A 20927-nucleotide genomic window follows, 5' to 3' on the forward strand; every position below is an offset into this window, starting at 1 on the left:
TTGAGCTGCCATATGCTCACTGTAACAGTAAAATACACGCCCCTGGGTGGAGATTTAAAATGCTCATGAGACGTGATGGATGCACTAGCATGTATAGCCGCTGCACATGTGGGCCTAAGAAGGCACTCACAACATGCTTAAGCAACATCCCTTCCCACCCCTTCGTGAATAATCATGCAAATTTCCCATTAAGGGAGATCCCCTAGTATCAGACAGCGCTGTCTTGCCTTTGAGCAGCCCGTGCTGACCGGCTGCCAGAGTGTGCTTCGGCTTTGCAATCAACTCTTCTGCTTGCTTTTACTTTTGACTCACTTTCAAATTATTTTCTGTCCCGAAGTCAAGAACCTGAACTAGCCCACCAGCTACACACCTACTCAAAAATGAGTAATCATTAAATGAAGTGACCCCTGTAAAGCACTTGAATCTGTGCCCAGCATGGGAAAGCTGCAATAAATATTAGCTATTGTTACCATAACAATTATCTGCAGTCTTCTTTTTATCCTTTTCACCCCAATTCAGTAACCTCCCTTAGGCTGTGCACACAGCACTCAAACCTTTCGTTTGTATGGGGTCGTTCTTTTCTTCTTTCCACTTTTCTGCATGTTTATATTATTCCTAAGATCTAAAAAACATTGTTAGAAATTATTCTACATCAAGACATGTTTGACGAGTCCTTTTCGGAACTGCATGGGGTGAACTGATCTTAAGGATACAATGCTTATAAGTGCCCTAGCTCCTGGTAGGTAGACCTGGAGTCATTTACCGACTTTAAGTTCACTTCCTGCCTCTGATAAGCCACACAGGGCCTGTGATCGATAATTTTAATGTAGAATAATCGCAGATGTTCACATCCATTTCCTTTCTCTGTTGAATACCATCTAGAGAGCACTCCAATACTCCTTCAGAATTCCCAAGAGTGCATTTGCATTGTAGTTAATAAGGTTGCCATTGTGTACGGTTAAGCTTTTAAATGAATATTTTGATGTGGTGCCAGGGAAGGGTCAAGCCTGGGCCATCTGCTCGCAGAGTAAGCCCTGAACAACTTTAACAATGATCAGAAACGGTGCTCCGAGGATTTAACCCAAGGATCACAACGCAGCGTCTCTTGCTGTTCTGGAGTTAGCAAGGAAAGGGCCTCTGGTTTAAGCTGGGGCTAATCGAGGAGGTTCCCCAAGGGAAGGGATGTCACAAGTTGTCACACTTAAGCACCGAACGAGGCAATAGTGGGATGTGATGCAGCGGCTCTGGCCTCATGGGGAAGAGACCGGAGTTAATTCAGATAACACGTGGCCAACACCACAGACGCTGAGCTGTTGGAGCTTCATCTCCTTCATCTGAAAGCGACAGACGAGGCTCCCATCCTGCTCAGCTCCAAATTCAATGATTTCATGGTCAAAATGCAGGTAATGGATTACAAAAGTGCCACAGCTCTCGTGAATGGCTCCTTCGGACAGCTCTCACAGTGCATCGATTGAAGAGAGCTCTAAATATTCCACCATGTACCTTGCTGAGATTTACCGAGTCAGCATAACTCAAAGGCCATGGCTTTAGGAGCTGTCGGTCCTTTTGTTTAATGTCTGTAAATATAGTTGGTGGTAAGTTCTTACAGGAACTTGCAGCATAGCTATGATATCTTATTACCATAGAGTAAGGCCTGAAGCCATCCCACTTCCCCCTCGCCTTTGCTTCATGTTTTGGGATTGGTGTGCTTTTTCTCCCTCTCATGTGGAGACATGATCATCCCTCACCTGCTGCTTCTCTCTGCAGCTCAGATGTTGGCCTCCTCTGATGTTTGGATACCATTTGGACATCATGACATCGGCCGGCTGCCTGTGAGCCAGACAGGCTTCTGGGTCTCCAAGTCCTGGCCACCAACCAGTGTTAAGGGAGATGGTTTCACCTTCCCTTCCTAGGGCCATGTGGAACTAGCACCCACATAATCTTCATGGCCCAGGCACCTGGCACAGAGCAGATGTTAAACATTTACCTGATGATTCTCTTACTGATTTATTACTCGCCATTGATGCATCTCAGTATAAAACACACTAGAAAGCTAAGCTCATAACTAGTAACTAAACAATGAACTAAACATGGGTAAGAATCCATTTTTTTTAATTCTTTGAATAAACCCACTAAGTGCCAGGTGCTGATCTTCATCCTCCAGAGTTCACCGTCCGCAAGGAGAGAAGGTTGTCACCATGCAAGCTAAAGAGTGTCATGTGGGCTCAGAGTCTCTACATGAACTGGGGAGGCCATCAGGTACCATTTTGGCAAAAGATGATCCTTGGATCTGTAAAGAGCAAGCAGGAACTGGGCAGGAGGAGAAGTTTGGGGTGGAACCAGCAATCCAGATGGAGGACAAGTATGTGCAAAGCATGCGGCATGATGCATCACCCTGTTTAAGGACGAACATATCGAAGTCCTGCCAGGGGACAGAGAGCAGGGGATGCAGGCGGTAGGAAGCTGAGAAGCCTGAAACGCACCCGGAATGCTGTAGGGAAATACTGAAATCCTGCCAGAATTTTAAGCAGAACAATGACTGTATTAGTCCATTTTCATGCTGATAATAAAAACGTAACCAAAAACTGGGCAATTTACAGAAGAAAGAGGTTTTTAATGGACTCACAGTTCCACATGACTGAGGAGGCCTCACAATCATGACAGAAGACAAGGAGGAGCAAATCACCTCTTACGTGGATGGCAGCAGGCAAAGAGAATGAGAGCCAGGCAAAAGGGGTTTCCAAAACCATCAGATCTCGTAAGACTTACTCACTACCATGAGAACAGAATGGGGGAAACCACCCCCATGATTCAGTTATCTCCCACTAGGTCCCTCCCACAACACAAGGGAATTATAGGAGCTACAATTCAAGATGAGATTTGGGTGGGGACACAGCTAAACTGTACCAGTAATGTTTTAGAAACATCACTTTTGGTCACAGTGTAGAGAAGACTGGAGTGGACTGGAGAAGGACGTCTCTGGACACTGGGATACCAGAGGTCCACACATTGCTCAGTCCCTTTGACATGGGAGGTTCCCCAGAGGTATGTGCTTCCACATAGCCCTGCTCAGAGGGAGGCCACTGGCCAAATAAGGCATGTGACCCCCATTTGTAGACCTTGGGCATCTCGGAATCTCTGGGCTCTATTTGACAATTGTCTTTCCTTATATTCTTTTCTAAATTATGAATATAATGTGTGATCATTGTAACCACTGAAATATATAATTGATTTTTTTTGGTGGTATTTTTTTTCTTTTTTTAATTGCATTTTAGGTTTTGGGATACATTTGAAGAACATGTGAGATTGTTGCACACGTACACACACGGCAGTGTAATTTGCTGCCTTCCTCCCCTTCAACTATATCTGGCATTTCTCCCAATGCTATCTCTCCCCAACTCCCCACCCCACACTGTCCCTCCCCTATTTCCCCCCAACAGACCCCAGTGTGTGATGCTCCCCTCCCTGTGTCCATGTGTTCTCATTGTTCAACACCCGCCTGTGAGTGAGAACTACTTGATTTTTTTAAGTTCTTGTTTTTATTGTTAGAAAACAATATTATACCATAAAATTAATTTGCAATTTCCTTTTTTTTGTTGTTGTTGTTGTTTTTTTTTTTGTTTTTGAGATAGAGTCTTGCTCTGTTTCCCAGGCTGGAGTGCAGTGATGCAATCTTGGCTCACTACAACCTCTGCCTCCTGAATTCTCCTGCCTCAGCCTCCTGAATAGCTGGGACTACAGGCATGCACCATCATACCTGGCTAATTTTTGTATTTGTTTTTTAATAGACACAGGCTTTCACCATGTTGGCCAGGCTGGTCTCGAACTCCTGACCTCAGGTGATCCGCCCACTTAGGCCTTCCAAAGTGCTGGAATTACAGATGTGAGCCACCACCCCTGGCCATGCAATTTGCTTTTTATATTTAACAAATATCAGCCTTTCAGGTCAAAAAATATAGATCATACTTTGTCTTTTTAAGAGCTGCATAATATTCCATACTGTGGATATATCACACTTTCTTTGACCATTCCCTTGTGATAGACATCAAACAGTGATCCAATAAACATCTTCATACATACATCTTGAGAATAGATTCCCAGATGTGAGAGAGTTCCGACAAAGGTTTGCATGACTATTTTCAAATTACTTTCTTGAGAATGGGAGGCAATTCAGGTTCCCACTCGCCATGTCCAGTTTCCAGCATCATCCCAACACCAGAGACTCCCTTTAACTTTCGCTCATCTGCGGGGCTCAAAACCGTATTTCACTGTTTCAGTCTGAACTTTCCTATCTACAAGATTGAGAGTCCTTTTTATATGATTATTGGCCATTTGATGTTTCTTTCTCTGAATTGTTTGTTCATTTTCTCTGACAAGTTTTCTATGGGGTTGTCTTTTCCTTATAAACTTGCAGGAGCTCTTTCTACATTAGGAAATAAAAGCCTTTGTTCATCATATGCAAAATTGCAAACATTTCCCCTAATTTATGATTTATCATTTGACTTCATTAGAGGTATATCTTACCTTAAAAATTGTTTTACATAATCAAATATGTTTATCTTCTCATTCAGCGCTTTCAGGTTTCTGGTTTTGAACAAAGAGTTCCTTTCTACCCCAAGATTTAACAAATTATCTCTTAAATGTGCATATTTGTTGGTTAATTGTCTTTCTGACTGTGATGGGATTCACGTGCTTAAAATGCTGATATACCTTAAAGGAGCAATATAAAAGTAAGGCTCTCCGACCGAAACTACCACTGGGGCTCTTTGAAACCCTCCTAAGAAACATGGAGAGGAAATGAAAAACTTCATTTTCTAAATACATAAGGGAGAATTACCAAAGCCAATAAACGTATTTTAAAGTCATCATATTATTCCCTCCAACCTGATCAGGCATGAGCCCTAAAGGAGAGTCACTCTCCAGTCTCTGCTCTTTGTATTTTAATTTAAACTAAAAATTTTAAAACAGTAACTAACTAAAGTCTGAGTCCTGTAAATCCCAGAATCCATACCACTGAGCCCCATAACATATAAGGCACCTTGGAGATGAGTCGAACTATGTTTCTGTCACCAATGGGTGATACTGTCACCAACATCATGGAACTCCAAAGAGCTTGCCAAATGGATGTCAAATATGCAGTCTGGATTTGATGGAGATTGTCACAGATGCTTGTCTTCAGGGTCAGAAACGCAATGCACAGCTTACAGGCACACCCTGTATTTTTAATATGATCCCTTTAAAAATGTCCCACCCCAGGCGGGGTGCGGTGCTCACACCTGTAATCACAGCACTTTGGGAGGCCGAGACGAGCAGATCACAAGGTCAAGAGATCAAAAGCATCCTGGTCAACATGGTGAAGCCCCATCTCTACTAAAAATACAAAAATTAGCTGGGTGTGGTGGCATGTGCCTGTAGTCCTAGCTACTCAGGAGGCTGAGGCAGGAGAATCACTTGAAACCAAGAGGTGGAGGTTGCAGTGAGCCGAGATTGTGCCACTGCACTCTATCCTGGCCAAAAGAGCGGGACTCTGTTGCAAAAAAAAAAAAAAAAAATAGTCCCACCCCCTCTAGTCTACCAATCCCCAAAAGACCTTTAAAGTGTGTTCCTCAAGGATAGGACCATTGCTGCTATGCTCACAGCACCTCCAGCCTGGCACGGGGCCTGGCCCAGGGTGGACATCAGTGAACACATGACTGAGCACATACCCAAACATGGCGACCAGCAGGTTGACGAGCAGGATGTTGGTGGATAGCATGTAGATGCACACCAGGGGGATGGTGATCCACTCGGGGAACCGGGGCAGGTTGTGCTCATCCAGCTCCACGCACAGCGGCTTGGACTCATTTCCAGTGAAGGTGCAGTGGGCAAAGTCATATGTGGTACCTGAGGATGTAGAAAGAAACCAAGAGGCAAAGTGAGGACCCCCTAGAGGGGTGAGAGCAATGGCATCCCCAGGGCCACAGGAACATGATGGTCATGAAATGTCTTAGGCCTTGTTCTAAGGCACTTTATCCAAACAAGCCATAGTCCTTAGAATCAACTGTTCATCCACTCAATGCATATTTACTGAGCAGCTACTACGAACAAGGGGCTTGGTTAAGATCAAGATAAAAGGAAAGGACAAGTGAACACATTCTTTGCCCTCAAGAAGCTTCCAGCCTCTTTGGATAGGCAGATAATCAACCACACATGTTTAAAGTCTCAGGCCGTGAAAAGTGCTAAGAAGGACACGCATAGAGCTCTGAGGGGCATAAACTGAGGCAGTTCATCCAGGAGCAGCTTCCCAAGAAGGAAGGATCTCAGAACTGAGAGCAGAGGATGAGCAGCAGCCAGAAGCGTGAACTAATGGGGAGGGTGGGAGCCTAGAGCACCCCAGAGAGGCAACAGCATGTGCAAAGGCCCTGTGGTAGGGATGGGGAGGGTTGTTAACATCAGTGGAAATGAGAGAATAAGATGTGCACTGAACAGACTGTTAATTTTTTAACAGAGTCTTGCTCTGACACCCAGGCTGGAGTGCAGTAGCATGATCTCAGCTCACTGAAACCTCTGCCTCCTAGGTTCAAGCAATTCTCCTGCCTCAGCCTCCTGAGTAGCTGGGACTATAGGCACATGCCACCATGCCTGGCTAATTTTTGTATTTTTAGTAGAGACAGAGTTTCACCATATTGGGCAGCCTGGTCTCGAACTCCTGATCTCAGGTGATCCGCCTGCCTCAACCTCCCAAAGTGCTGGGATTAAAGGCATGAGCTGCCATGCTCGTCCTACTTTTAAAATCTTTACACTGAAGTGATAGGAGGCCATGAGGCTGTTTTAAGCAGAGGAATGACACATCAGATTCCCTTTACCAAAGAATCCGCAGCACAGATCAGAAGGGGCCCGAGGGGAAGGAAGGTAAGGCGGTCGTGCCTAACTAAGATTCAGGCAGGCGAGCGATGAGGATGGCTTCGGGGGTGGCAGTGGTGACGGAAAAAGAACAGATTTCAAAAAAATGTTAGGAGATAAAAATCAACAAAACTAGTAGATGAATTGAATAGGAGAGAATGAAATCCAAATGTTAAAGATGACATTGAGGCTTCTGACAGCTGTGTTCACACAACTGTGTGGATGATGGCAGCAGACCCTCACAAGGGGACACTGGGGGGAGTCTGGGTCTGGAAGGGGCATCAAGTCTCTTTTATTAGGATGTGCCAAGGTGCGTCTGAGAAGAGAGGAGGGGGCAGTGGGTACAAACGTCTGGCCTCAGAGAGCTGCTCTGTGCCAGAGATCCTCATCTGAGCATGTGTGGGGTCACGCGAGCCAGTGAGAGACCCTGTAGAGAAGATGGTGTTTTCCCAGTTTTGCCCATGAAACAGAGACAGCAAGGTGGAGTTGCTTCCTGGGGGCACACAGCACCTGAGTGGCTACCCTGGCTCTGAACCCCGCCTGCCAATTTCTCTTTAGATCCCCGTGAGACTAAAACCATGGACGTGGAGGGCTATCATGAGGATGAAATGCATCTGTTTCTGTAAAGCAGCAGGCACAGTGTGCAGACTGGGCGTGATAATACCAAGGTGCCTTTCCACTGCTGCAGGGGAAAATAGCTGTTTCTAAGGTCTTGGAAAGCGCTTCAGCAGATGGGGCCAGAGAGACTTATGAGGCCAGGAAGATAACAGAGAAAACAACAGGAACAGAGAAATGTGACCAGGAGGAGCAGGGTCTGGCTCAAGAAAACCATCAGGATGGTTTTATCACAACAGGATAGTAAATGACGAGCCAAGACTATTGTCAGCATCTGAAGATGCTTCAGCCGGTCCACCCGAAACACACACAATTTACGTAGCCCCTCACTTTCCTTATGCAAATTGGATGTGGGCAAATTAAAGCCATCTGTGCCACTATCAGCCTGCCTCCAAAAACCAGTTGGCAGTGGGCTAACTAATGCTGGAAGTCTAAATTCCAGGTTCCAATGTGGATTTTCCAATGTTGCTCTTTTTTAAAGAAATGAGAAACTAGTCACTCTGTTACATCGGTGAGTACAACTCAAAATCCTCATTTCTAAACTAGTAAGTCTTGTTGCCCTCAATTGCCGCATTGCTATTGAAAAGATCAGAATCACTCTTTTTAAAAAGGTTTAAAAATTGAAATCTTGGGCACCATCTGCAAGGCTGATGTAAAATCTTGCCTAAGGGCAAAGAAGAGGTTTCCAGGAGTTAGTTTTTACTCTGTGGCATTGGGCTCAGTTTCACGTGCATGCTTCTGAAGTGTGGTCTCCGGGGAAGCCCTGGAGGTTGGTCCAGGGAGCAACTGTCTTCTCCCAACTGTTTCCACCTGTGCCAAGTCAGGCTTACCATCCACATCACTCGGCACCTGGCCAAACATGGCCAGGTAGGGCTCGTAGATGACCGAGCGGAATATCCACCTCCAGCGCTGCTCATTCTGCCTGAGGATCCCTTGCCTGGCCACACCAAAGGCCACCATCCACACCGCAAAGAGGAACAGGAAGAAGAACACGTCGATCAGCTGTCGGGGGAGGACAGGAGAGCAGAGTCAGGACTGCAGCCACAGTCAGGAGTCCCCCCGACCTGGCCATCCTCAGTGAACCTCATGGAGAAGGGCAGCGGTTCCAGGGCTCAGAGCATCTAAGTCACCCAGAGTTCACCGACTAATTGACAAAAGCGGTCATCATCATCTTTGGATCTTAAGACATCTGTCCTTCAGACTTAAAACCGGTTTGATGCATTTTTGCTTGCTGTTCTCCAAACCAGCCCAGCCACAGCAGCTTTCTGAGTGGGAGCCCAGCTCTAGAGCAAAGGAAGAATCTAAGTTTGGGAGGACCTCTCTGTCTCTACATCTCGTGATTTTAATGCCCTTTTTACCCCTAAATTATTTTCATTGTTTGTTTGTTGGGTTATTTACCAACAAACAAACAATGTTTGTTAGCTTATTCTTGCCTAATAAGCTATCCAATGTTTGATAGCTTATTCTTGTCTAATAAGCTATCCTTATTAGACAAGAAAAGACAGTTTAATTTTTTTTTTAATTTTGTGCACACATAGCATGACTTGATGGTGACTGGATGTCCCAGAAATGCTTTGATTTAAATCCACAAACTCAACCTCAGTGCTGGAAAGGAGCTTCTAGATGAGCTCATCCAAACGCCCATCTGATTTAAAGGCAGAAACAGTGGTGGTTTGAGTCATCTGGAAAACAAGTTTAGGAAAGCAACGCCATCCATATGTAATTCTTTCGATTACATGTATATAACAATCCTGCTATGGCCTTTCCATGTGTCTATGTTACATGGTTGCATAATTCAGGTTCCAATCATCCCTATGCATCTAGCTCACTGCTTATCTCAAGACAAGCACAGTCCTCCTTGGACTCAACTCTCCCCGTGTATAAAATTGGTATAAAAATCCATTCCCTGTCTACACTCTTAGCAAACTGTCAAGACTCAAATGAAAGTATGTTGTGAAGTGTAAAATCTAAATAAGTGTAAGGTTATTTGTTAGCAATGCACCGAATGACAATGTTTGCTCCTCACAACCATCTTTCATTAAATTTTAACCTGGGAGAGGCCTCTGATGAAATGCATCAAAGAAAGCAAATGTTACCGATTGTGAAATGCAACAGTCATCCTAAGGACAAAATCCTCCTACCAACAACTAAAGGAACTCTGGGCCCCGCAAGAAAAATGATGACTACAAATATTCTTGACTCTTACCATCCTCTGCAGCATTATAATCTTGGGTCCTAAATTTCTGCTTACAGTAAAAATGTGGATCAATCTTAGAGTGAAAATAATGTAGTCCAGACAGAAAATGACTCGTCCAGAATACAAAGAGCTTTTATTAGAAGAGTGGAGCCTAGGGAAAAAGAGGGAGCAGAATTCATGAGATATTGACAAGACATTCCAAAGTTTGGTTTTTAAATATAACCAAATTTCAAGAAACAGGCAAGAGCTGGAAGGTTGAGTGAGTGAAAATAGGCCAGAGATACCACCCAGCAAAGGCCATGGTCTTCTGCCTTCATGGACTCAAGGACAGTCAAGAACATGAAAAGACACGAAAAGCAAAGACATCTCACCAAACTGAGCTTTCAGAGGTTCCCATCTCTTTAGCCTGCCATCTTCACGCACTGCTGCAGGAACCTAATTGCATTATTGCTAACTTCCCTGGCTCACAAGGCTTCTATAATGATGCCAATCCCCAACCCACCCCCATGACCACTTGGGACTTCACCCTGCCAGCTTTCCCCTAATGAAACTTACCTCATTTGCACCAGATCATTTGACTAGCTAACCACCTGCTAATGTGCACATTGAAAGCCATATGTGCTTTCTAACTGGAATGGTCTAGAATTATGTCCAACCAACTGTGGCTCAAATGCTGGAACCTTAAACCCAACCAGAAAGAGAGGCTCTCTGAAGAGGAAATTGACATTTTTACCCCATTAAAATTGGAGCATGAACGCTCATTGTAAACATCTCATTCTGCATAAGTGTAAATATGAATGGTTAAGCTTCTTTACAAAGTGACACCACCTGAAAGTACTACTCACATATAATCGCTAGCTTTATCTTTTTTAAAACATTAAGACAGGGTCTCACTATGTTGCTCAGGCTGGTCTCGAACTCCTGGGCTCAAGCGATCCTGCCACCGCAGCCTCCCAAAGTGTTGGGATTACAGGTATAAGCCACCATGCCCAGTTGCTAGCTTTATCTTAAAAGCTATCTGGGGAAGACAGGCCAGTTGGGTTGCAGCCTAAGCAATGCAAGCCATGGTTTGGGGCATACCCTAATCTCTATGACATGCAATACACATTGGATTTTTGGTGGTAATTTGGGATTGGTTTTCCTAATACCACACTCCGGCTGTGGCACTGAGGAAATATTCTTGTAACTGGAAAAGCAGACTCCACAGCCAGCATTCAAATCAAAGTTAAGTGCATATTAGAAGATCGTATGGCCCAACATGAAACGATACTGTATGATATTTAACATTCTCAGCAACCTCTCCTCTCCTCAATTTTTCCTTTTTGTTAAAATAGTTTCAACTACCATTCGAGCCAGCAATCCCATTACTGAGTACATACATAAAGAAAATAAGTTGTTCCACCAAAAAGACACATGCATTCATACGTACATTGCAACACTATTCACAATAACAAAGACATGAAACCAGCCTAAATGCCCATCAATGGTAGACTGGATAAAGAAACTGTGATACATACACTCTGTGGAATACTACACATCCCTAAAAAAGAACATGGATGCAGCTCAGGGCCATTATGCTAAGTGAATTAATGCAGGAACAGAAAACCAAATACCACATATAAGTGGAAGGTAAACACTGAGTACATATGGACATAAAGATGGGAATAATAAACACTGGGAACTCCACAAGGGGGAAAAGAGAAAGACATGGCTACCTACTGGGTAAGCTCACTGTCTGTTGGTTACTATGCTCACTACTGGGTTGGTTCAATATATGCAAATCAAAATTGTGATTCACTACATAAACAGAATTAAAAACAAAATCTATATGATTATCTCAATAGATGCAGAAAAAGCTTGCAATAAAATCCAACATCCCTTCATGATTAAAAAAAAAAAAAAACCTCAACAAACTAAGCATTGAAGGAACAGACTTCAAAATAATAAAAACCATCTATGACAAATTCACAGCCAATGTCATATTGAATGGGCAAAAGCTAGAAACATTCCCCTTAATAACTGGAACAAGACAAGGATGTCCACTCTCACCATTCCCATTCAACATAGTACTGGAAGTCCTAGCCAGAGCAATCAGACAAGAGAAAGAAATAGAAGGCATCCAAATAGGAAAAGAAGAAGTCAAATTACCTCTCTTCACCAATAATATGATTCTATACCTAGAAAATTTTAAAGACTCTGTCCAAAGGTTCCTGGAACTGATAAACAACTTCAGTAAAATCTCAGGATACAAAATCAATATACACTAATCAGCAGCATTTCTCATTTTCTATTTATTTCTCCCTATGACCAGGTGCAGTGGCTCATGCCTGTAATCCCAGCACTTTGGGAGGCTGAGGCAGGTGGGTTGCTTAAGCCCAGAAGTTTGAGACCAGCCTGGGCAACATGATGAAACCTCATCTCTGCTTAAAAAAAATTATCCCCAAAGTCCATAAGAACAAAGAGAAAAATCATGCATGACCCCTTTAAATTACATATCACTGGGAGGGGGAAGAGAGGAGACTCAACTTCATGCCAACCAAGCTGTATCTCTAAAAAGCAGATACAACAGCCTTGTATAATAATCCCTAGTGAGGAAGCAAAACAAAATAGGGTTCCCTCGGGTTTGAAATGTCTGCAGAGCTTTACTCCACTTTTATACTCAAAACACCAAAAATTAAGAAAAGTGATGAGACTACTTACCGAAATACAATTCCTGCTATGAAGTAAAAAAGCCCCAGCGTGTCCATAACATTCCACAGGTCAGTAAAATAATTCACCCCATTTATGTACCACTGCGTACAGAAAGGGACAGAGAGGGACGTCAGCGCTCGGAAACATCAACCACTTCCAGGTTTTTAAATGTCCACTCATTTTCTTCCAGGTCCTTTTTGAGCCAATGACGTGTTTGTTTATTCTTTCATATGCCAAGTGAGCCCTACCACGTGCCCCACGCTAATCCAGGAGGCTTGGAAAGTAGGTTGCCTACTGGCTGTTCTGTTCTTCATGTCTTACTGGCAAAGTCAAGAAAAATGATTGATGTACCCTCACTGTTTTCCAAAGCAGAACCCACAGAGGGTGAGTATATCCTCTGTAGGCAAATGTAGACTGTCTGGCCACCATGTACAGTTGTACAGGCTGTGCACTACCAATCCTAGGGGGTATAACTCATATTGTTGTCGTCATAGATTTATGTAATTACTGTAACACTTTTCTGGCACATGGCAGTAAAACATCTTGATTAAAAGAAATCTTTTTTTTTTTTTAAAGTGCACATAGGTGCTGTATATAACATCTACGAGAACAGATGTGGTCACAGAAATGACTGACAGGAACAGCGTGCCTCAGGGACCCATTTGTATGTACCAGTCACGATTTTTCGGAAGAAAGTATGTCAGGAAAACACTGAAACAGACAGAGTATCCTTTCTCTTTTCTCATTTTCCTGAAGAGGGAAAGAAGACCACATCTGGATGGTTCCTATTTCAATCCATAAACTAGAGTTGGGCAATTCCAGGGTGGTCAGCTAATCCTTTCATTTGTCCATCCATTCAAAATATATTTACTGAGAGCACATGGAATTCCAAACACCTGTGCCAGGCTCCCGGAGCACAGAAACAATGGATTAGGTGCAATGCTAATTCTCAAGGAGTCTACTGTCTCGTGGGAAAGACAGATGTCAAACACGTTTAAAAGAAATGTCATGAAGACTGGCATGAGTATAAGACCGAGGCCCCAAGTGAATTCAAGTAAGGAAACCACCACTTGTGCAAGGCAGAAGAAACACGACCAAAGAAATGTCACTAAAGCAACATGGTACTTCTTAACTTTACTAAATGAACTCACCAACAGGAGCCCATCTGATATTCAGATATAAGATTTCCTACTTTGCTGCTGAAACCATGGCCTAGGAAGGCCAAGGAACTTGCTCAGCAAGTGGCAGACCTCACGGTTCTGAGCCTGAGTCAGTTGCTTCTCCCCACATCACTCTGCTTCGGAGCCCACAGAGATGCTACAATCTCAGATGCAGAAGGGATTCAACACACATCATTAATTTCTCAAGAAGCATTTCCTTTCCTTCATTTGTAAATTCGAATAGTAAGCTGAGTAGGCCAAGAGGGTGAGGGCACTATGAAATCAAGTACTCAGGAAATGTGAAAATCCCCCAGGTGGGAGCAGTGCCATGGGCTGTGTCAACAGTGCACTCACTGTGTGAAGACTAAACTCTTTTTTAAAAATCAGTGCATAAGGTATCTATTGCAGCACTTTTGTTGCAGGGAAAAGCATAATCTAGGAAAAAGATGTAGTCTGTCATTAAAGGAATATTGAATATATTACAATCATGTTTTTAAAAAGGAACAGAGTGATGTCAGTTTCTTGGAGAGATTTCCACAAAGAGAAAGCAAAATGCAGAAAAGTATGGGAAAGAGAATCTTGTTTTTGTAAAACAAAGAATGAAGGAAAAAGCTCCCAAACATACATATGCCTACCCTATTTGATTAAATCTCAGGTTGTAAGAAATTGCAGTTTCAGAGATGTTAAAATGTGAAAAAAAATGACATCTCAGATTTGATGTAACACGGTGTGTGTACATAGTACATGGGCAAAATAAAAGCAGAAAGAGACACAGCAGTTTATTAACACACCTTGAGAGGCCTTGTCTGTAAAGAATGAGAAAGTCTGTAGACAGACTAACAAAAAAGGAAAAAAGGCTGAACTTAAAAAGCACACACACACAATATAATATCCCATTTCTGCGAAATACGTGTGTTTACAAGAAACTAGGCTAAAAAAGCGATCTATGTCTAAGATTAACTTGTAGGAAAGCCCATGAGAAATTCTGAAAAAAAAAAAAAAAAAGCAAATTGTAGGGTGATGAACACAGTATGATTCTATTTGGATAAAAACAAAACACCTGCATACGTTCATAACTTTCTGGGCATGAAGAAGGTTGCGGAAGATTATACTCTAGATTGGGCACGATAATTCTTTATATAGTCCCACTTGTGACAATCTTTATTACTTTGTGATTTTATAAAACGAAATAAAATAAAAACGGACAAAAATTGAGGTGAAACAGATACATCTTGCCATATAGCTAAAATGCATTGGATATTTTTATTTGTATTACAATGGTCTCTGCCAATAACCATTATTATCACCTCAGGACGGTAACAAGAGATCTGCTAATTCCTCAGTGATCAATGACAAAATTCAACTAGGGAGTTCACCTGGTTTATATCTCTTAATGTATTGTCAACATTCTGGTCATCGTAATTACTAAGTTCAAACATTCTGCCTAGGCTCAGAAACCAAGGCAGGCTCCCTGGGGGAGGCCACAGGAACTGTCCGCTTGGCTGGTGCTAGCAGCCCTGACTACCACTCACCAACCATTTGCTCTTCTGGTGCCTAGTAAGATGTGGGGGATTGGGAAAGTCCCCCCCCTGCTGCTAGCTCCCCACTTAATGCCCTGGTCTGGGAGACAGGTAGGCACTGGGAGACTTGCACTGCCCTCAGCCCAGGAGACTTTCAGAAGCCTAGCCTACACGAAGAGAGACATCTGAAATAGGTCAATTCTGAGCCTCCAAGGTACCATCACAGGAAGAAGACATGTTTTTAAAGGAGAAGAAGCCTCTTCTCTGAGCAGAATGCCAGCGATAGGCTGTATTCATAAAATCCCGGGACCATATTTCAACATATCTGTCAGGATTTGACATGCCTCAAGATTGAATGGTGCCCTCCGTGAGGGCATGATGGGCCTTGTCCCATTTTAAATAAACATCACCAATGTCCACTTAACAGACCCAAGGATTATTTGGCAACTGTATTTGCACTTATTGACTGCCTCGTTTCAAAATTCCAAATTAGCATTTCGACATCTGCATTCAGGCAAAGGGACACCAGTACACATGAAAGAGCATGGTTTTTGACACCCAGACACAATCTAAATCAGGTAACACCCTGCTTGGGTTTTTTACCCTAGCGAGTATGAACTAGGTTAATTAAGACAGCACCAGGCCAGCAGAGCTGTTTCTTAGAGGAAAACAATCCCATTTAGGATGTCAAATGCATGAGTGTGAAGACCAGAAGAGAAACAGCGACCCCGAGTGTCGGATTCTTTTAATGATGAGAATCTCCATGGTTATGTTCTACAGACCCGTTCATGTCGCAGAATCCGCACTGTAAGGCTGGTAAAGCCCTCGGATACCAAGCCACCCTGGAGCGCAGGGTGGCTTGTTAACAATTGTCAGTAAGGGAAGCACCCTGTGCTTAGGGTCAGCACAGGGTGCTTCCCATACTGTTGCTTTCATACTCAGAATTGCTGAATTAAAAGTGGCCCATTCAAAGATAGTTGTTAAAAAGAACAAAAAGAGATACTTCGTAAGCATCCCCCCATATCCAGTGTCACCCATGATGAAGGTAGACAGATGAGGTGGGGGCTCAGCCAGACCCAGTGGTCATCCCTTCCTCCCGCAGGCCCCAGGAATTACTCACAGCCCAGATCCTTCCCAGTGCTCCTGTGCACCTCCCGCTGTCTACTCCCACTCCCTTTCCCTGCCCTGTGCCCTCCCTGAGCAAAAACACCTCATGCAAAGCCTGCCCAGGACCTTTCTCCAAGGAAAATGTACCTCTCCAGCGTCCCCTCCTGCATGACCCGAACAGGTGACTTAGTAGCTAAATGCACATAGGAAATTGGTACAGAGATGTCTGTGATTTACAGACTTCAGATTTTACTGTTGCAAGTCCTCTGGGCCAACCTCCCACTAAATGTGAGACTCACCCACTTAGTACTGCTTGCTGATACTCATCTCCTCTCCTTGAAGGCTCCCAGAAATCATCACAAACTGGTAGAATTCTCCATAGGGGAAGAGATCTTTGTCTGTTTCATCCATTGCTGTCTAGAACAGTGTGTGGCACAAAGTAGGGGTAAAATATCTATTCAGAGGAAGAATGCAGGAATGAAATATTTGGATGAAGCCAAGACAAATCTCCCTGCAGCTTCCATCCAGGCCAAGGTCTACCTTCCAAAGCAACCCAGGACAAGTCCTCTCTCTCGGCTTCCTGGTTTCTTTTTTTTTTTTTTTTCTTTTTTTTTTAAGAAGGAGTCTCGCTCTGTCACCCAGGCTGGAGTGCAGTGGTGCGATCTTGGCTCACTGCAATCCCTGCCTCCAGATTTCAAATGATTCTACTGCCTCAGCCTCCAGAGTAGCTGGGATTACAGGCGCACACCACCATGCCCGGCTAATTTTTGTATTTTGAGTAGATACGAGGTTTCACCATGTTGACCAGGCTGGTCTCAAACTCCTGACCTCATGTGATCCACTTGCCTCGGCCTCCCAAAGTGCTAGGATAACAGGCGTGAGCCTCCACACCAGGCCCCTGGTTTCTTTAGATGCCTGAAGGAGTCAGTGTCTGGGCTTGAACAGCAGCAGCTTCTGTGCCTTAATGCAGCATGAGAGGCAGGGTCAGGGACAGGTAGAGAAATGTTTGGGAGCGTGAGGGGTAAAAAGTAGCAGAAAAAAGACTTTCGACTTTTCACCAACCATTCTGAGAAGAGGCCAACAAAGAGCCCTCTGCCCCAGAGAACACCCTTGAGCACCTGCATGTGGGGTTGTGGGCAGGGTTCCTCTCTAGCTCCCCAGCACTGGTCTCCTGAGTGTTACCAGGGCCACCGCAGGGCACACAGCTCTTGGGTTGAATTATGAAGACCTTGCTTTATCAATGCATTTACTAAAAACACACAGGCTTGTCAGAAACATGTCAGTTCCACCTCCTGTGCTAGCCCCCGGAGACCAAATGAATAAGAAATAAACATCTAAATCAAATCATTCCCATGCCACGCAATTCTGAGCAACAACAGAGTATGTGTTAGGAGCTGGAAAAGCTCAGAGGAACCTCTTAGTGGAGTTGATGCAAGAAGAGAGGCACGAGGGCACCATGCCAGGCCTCCATCCTCGTATTCCCTAAATAACCTCTTGCAGGTCATAAAAATTCAGTAAGTTACTACTGTACCAGCCATTTGCAATTCCGGCTGGTTTTTTTCTCCCTCCCCACCTCCACATTTCTCTCCTCTGTCTCTGTCTCTCTCTCTCTCTCTCTCTCTCTCTCTCTCTCTCTGCTTATTTGTGCTCATGACTCATTTCCCCAACAGGCTATGAATCCATTGTCACTCAATTCTATCCGTTGGCTACCTTTGAGATGTCAGGCCGGTCACCTGAGTCATGCAGTGTGCTGCTCCAGTTCCTACAGACCCCGTGCCTCTTCTGGCAAAGTCTGCTGCCCCATAGAGCTCAGGTTCCTGCCTGTGAGTCACCACCAAGGGCTGGAGGCCTATGTGACCTCCCGGGTGGTCCAGCTGCCTCTCCAGTGGGCTGTGCCAGAACAGCCCTGCCAACCAGCGGGCTGCCCTCCAAGGTTACCAATCTCCACAGACCAGTCAAAGCCTGTTGGCACTTACTCCACTCTTGGGGCAGGCACTGTCCCCGTCTTTCCCAGTCCATGACGAGACATCAGCCAGCCCCTCAGAGGGGGAAAGAGGTGGAGTGTTGGGGCTCTTCCCCGTCCAGTGCCACAAAGCCCCCAGTCTCACTCTTTCAGCCCCTCCCTCTTGCAAAAGCTAAACTGAGGATGTTGTCTTTTTCTCCGTGAAGTGCCTTAGAAAAGGGTCTCAGTCGTGGTCAACTACAAGTGAGAGTGGAGGGAACCACGCCAGTTCAGGAGAAGGGAAAATGAGGGACCTCATCCGGGGTGAGCACCCGGACCGTGGCTCCAAGGCTCCTAGCTGGATGAGGGCTGCTTCCCTCCCTTTCTCACTCTGGCCTGGGCCTACGCTGTCTTAAATGCTGAATCTCCTTCAGCCTTTCTCTGCTTCTCTCAAACAGAATATTTCCATCCCCTCGCTGCTGCTGACACATACATAGCAAGCCAAAACACAGAGGTAGGAAGTAGAAGGTGGCAGCTAAAAGAAAGAGATTCGTTATAGGTTAAATTGTGTCCCCGAAAATCCAAACATGGAAGTCCTAACCCCCAGTACCTTGCATATGACACTGTTTGGAAACAGGGTCATTGCAGATATAACGAATTAAGTAAAGAGGAAGTCATGCTGAAGTAGAGTGGCCCCTGATCCAGTACAACCAATGTCCCCAGGAAGAGAGGAAATTTGGACACAATCACTCATGCAGGAGTCACCCATGAGGACAGGGACCAGAGTGATGCATTGACAAGCCAAGGAACAGTGAAGCATGCCAGCCGGCTGCCAGAAGCTAGAGGAGAGGCCAGGACAGTCTCCTGCACAGCCTTCAGAGGAAGCCAGCTCTGCGACAGCTTGATCTCAGATGTCTGGCCTCTAGACTCATAAGGCAATGAATTTCTGTTATTTAAGCCTAGTGGTCTACGATGTTTCATCACGGCAGCCCTGCAGACTAACCCTGAGGGCATGGCGTAGGCGGGGCGGTGACTTCCCAGGGCAGTGTGTGGACTCTCATGGGGCTGATCCGAAGTCAGGGAAATCCCCTGCACATAGCAAGGCCCTGTCCTCGGGGAAGAGTTGCTGGTAGGTAAAGGCCTGATAATCCTGCTGTTCAACTCTCACATGAGTCATTTAACTTATGCTTCCTCCACCTCCACCCCAGCTCCATTCCCCATCTGCACCTCAGACCTGCTGGGCAAGGAAAGGCAGATACAGGGCACCGGTCCAGGACTTTTCCCACAGTTCACACCCACGGCAGACATCACTAATCGATCAAAACACTCTCCCACTAAGGACAGACAGACCCTTGGAGTCTTTCTCAACCAGGAGTGCTAGAAGTCACCAAAAAAATGTCTGTCAGTGTTGGCATGAAAGTTTAAGTGAACTTAGGATTCTTGTAAGAGTCAGTGACTCTGTAAGGGCAAGAATAGCATGATTCGTCCCCCAGATCTCTTGTAGCATGTGGTGTTGTACCTTGGAAACTGTAAGTGCCAAGCACACACTTGCTGAGTTGATATATTTTTGCGTTTCGGCTCAGAGGGGACAATAGTGACAGCAACAGCAGTTCTCAAACCATTTATAAACTGCTAAGTGTGAAAGGATTTCCTGGGATGACTTTTCATAATGGTTTAGGGATAACACCACCTTCATGATCAACATTTGTTTCTTCAACAGTTATGAACCACGCACCTGCTACCCATGAGGCCTGAGGTACAGTTATGGATTCAACGGTAGAAAGAGGATGCCACAAAATGAAGGTCTAAGAAACTGCAGAAAAGCACCATGAATAATTGACACCAGCTCCCTGAAACCCACAGGGAGTTACATGACTTAAAGCATTGTCACTCTGACATGCTGTGCATTAAGATGCTCTTAGCTCAAAAGTCCTGCCAGCTCCCGCCACTCACCACGGTAATGGCAGGAACACAAACCAGTCCTGATGACGGCACTGGGTTTACCATCCAGGGTCTCTCTTCTCTTCAAACATGACCCCATTTCTGACTAATTCATCTCTATCAATCAGCATTCATGAGAGAGCAAAGAGTAAACTTGGTACTAGGAGATCTTACTGAATTACTAAGGGTGTGAAAATGCACCTTCATCCCCATGGACTAGCACCTAACTAGAACATTCATTTTGGGAAAATGATGACTTTTGAACTTCAGAAGCAACCTCCACTCCTCTCGGCTTTAGAAAGATGCCTCCCACAAAGGAAGCAAGGGGGTTCCCGCTGTCATGGCCGTCCTACCTGTCTCACTTCATCACAGAAGAGGACAAAGACCAGTGCGTACAGGACCAGCTCAGGGGGGTGTGGCACTGAATGGAAATCCATGAGCAGCACATAGGCAAACAGCAGGAGGAAGGCGATGTAGAAGACCACGTTCCAGGAGAAGACCACGAAGGGGGAGGTGAAGAACGCCACGTAGTACCAAAGCAGCTTCTTGTGCTTGTCGACAGGCTTCTTTCTGGACCCAGAGATAAGGGCATCGTCAGTGTCCTTGCAAGCATGGGACGGGCACCGCTCTCCCCTCCTTCCAAACATAGGTAAATGCAGACCCATAGCCAGGAGGAAGACAAGGGATCAAAACTGTGTCCTAAGATGGACCCAACCCCAATTCAATCCTCGGCATTTTGCAATTAACAAATCCAAATTCTGCCCCAGATATTAAAGACAAAACCCCACCTCTACCCACTTAAGAGGAAACTCAGGAAAAGTTGGGGAAGATACCAGAAGAAATTCATAGGCACCAATGTAAGGATCATAAGT

The 20927-nt window shown here is 44.8% G+C and overlaps 1 protein-coding gene across 1 annotated transcript in view; it reads right to left on the reverse strand.

The window, feature by feature from the left end:
- TRPM8 (transient receptor potential cation channel subfamily M member 8) overlaps positions 1 to 20927 on the reverse strand; it is an 89884-nt gene that overhangs the window by 25511 nt on the left and 43446 nt on the right. Inside the window, exons 16-20 of the mRNA XM_032277847.1 lie at positions 20409 to 20625; positions 12395 to 12486; positions 9704 to 9845; positions 8328 to 8499; positions 5706 to 5883 (exon numbers count right to left, since the gene is read on the reverse strand). Coding sequence (XP_032133738.1) covers positions 5706 to 5883; positions 8328 to 8499; positions 9704 to 9845; positions 12395 to 12486; positions 20409 to 20625 — 801 coding nt within the window. The remainder of the gene's footprint in view (positions 1 to 5705; positions 5884 to 8327; positions 8500 to 9703; positions 9846 to 12394; positions 12487 to 20408; positions 20626 to 20927) is intronic.

Source organism: Sapajus apella, unplaced genomic scaffold (assembly GCF_009761245.1).
Source record: "Sapajus apella isolate SASKATOON/1434 unplaced genomic scaffold, GSC_monkey_1.0 scaffold10, whole genome shotgun sequence".
In the NCBI taxonomy this organism is placed as follows: Eukaryota; Metazoa; Chordata; class Mammalia; order Primates; family Cebidae; genus Sapajus; species Sapajus apella.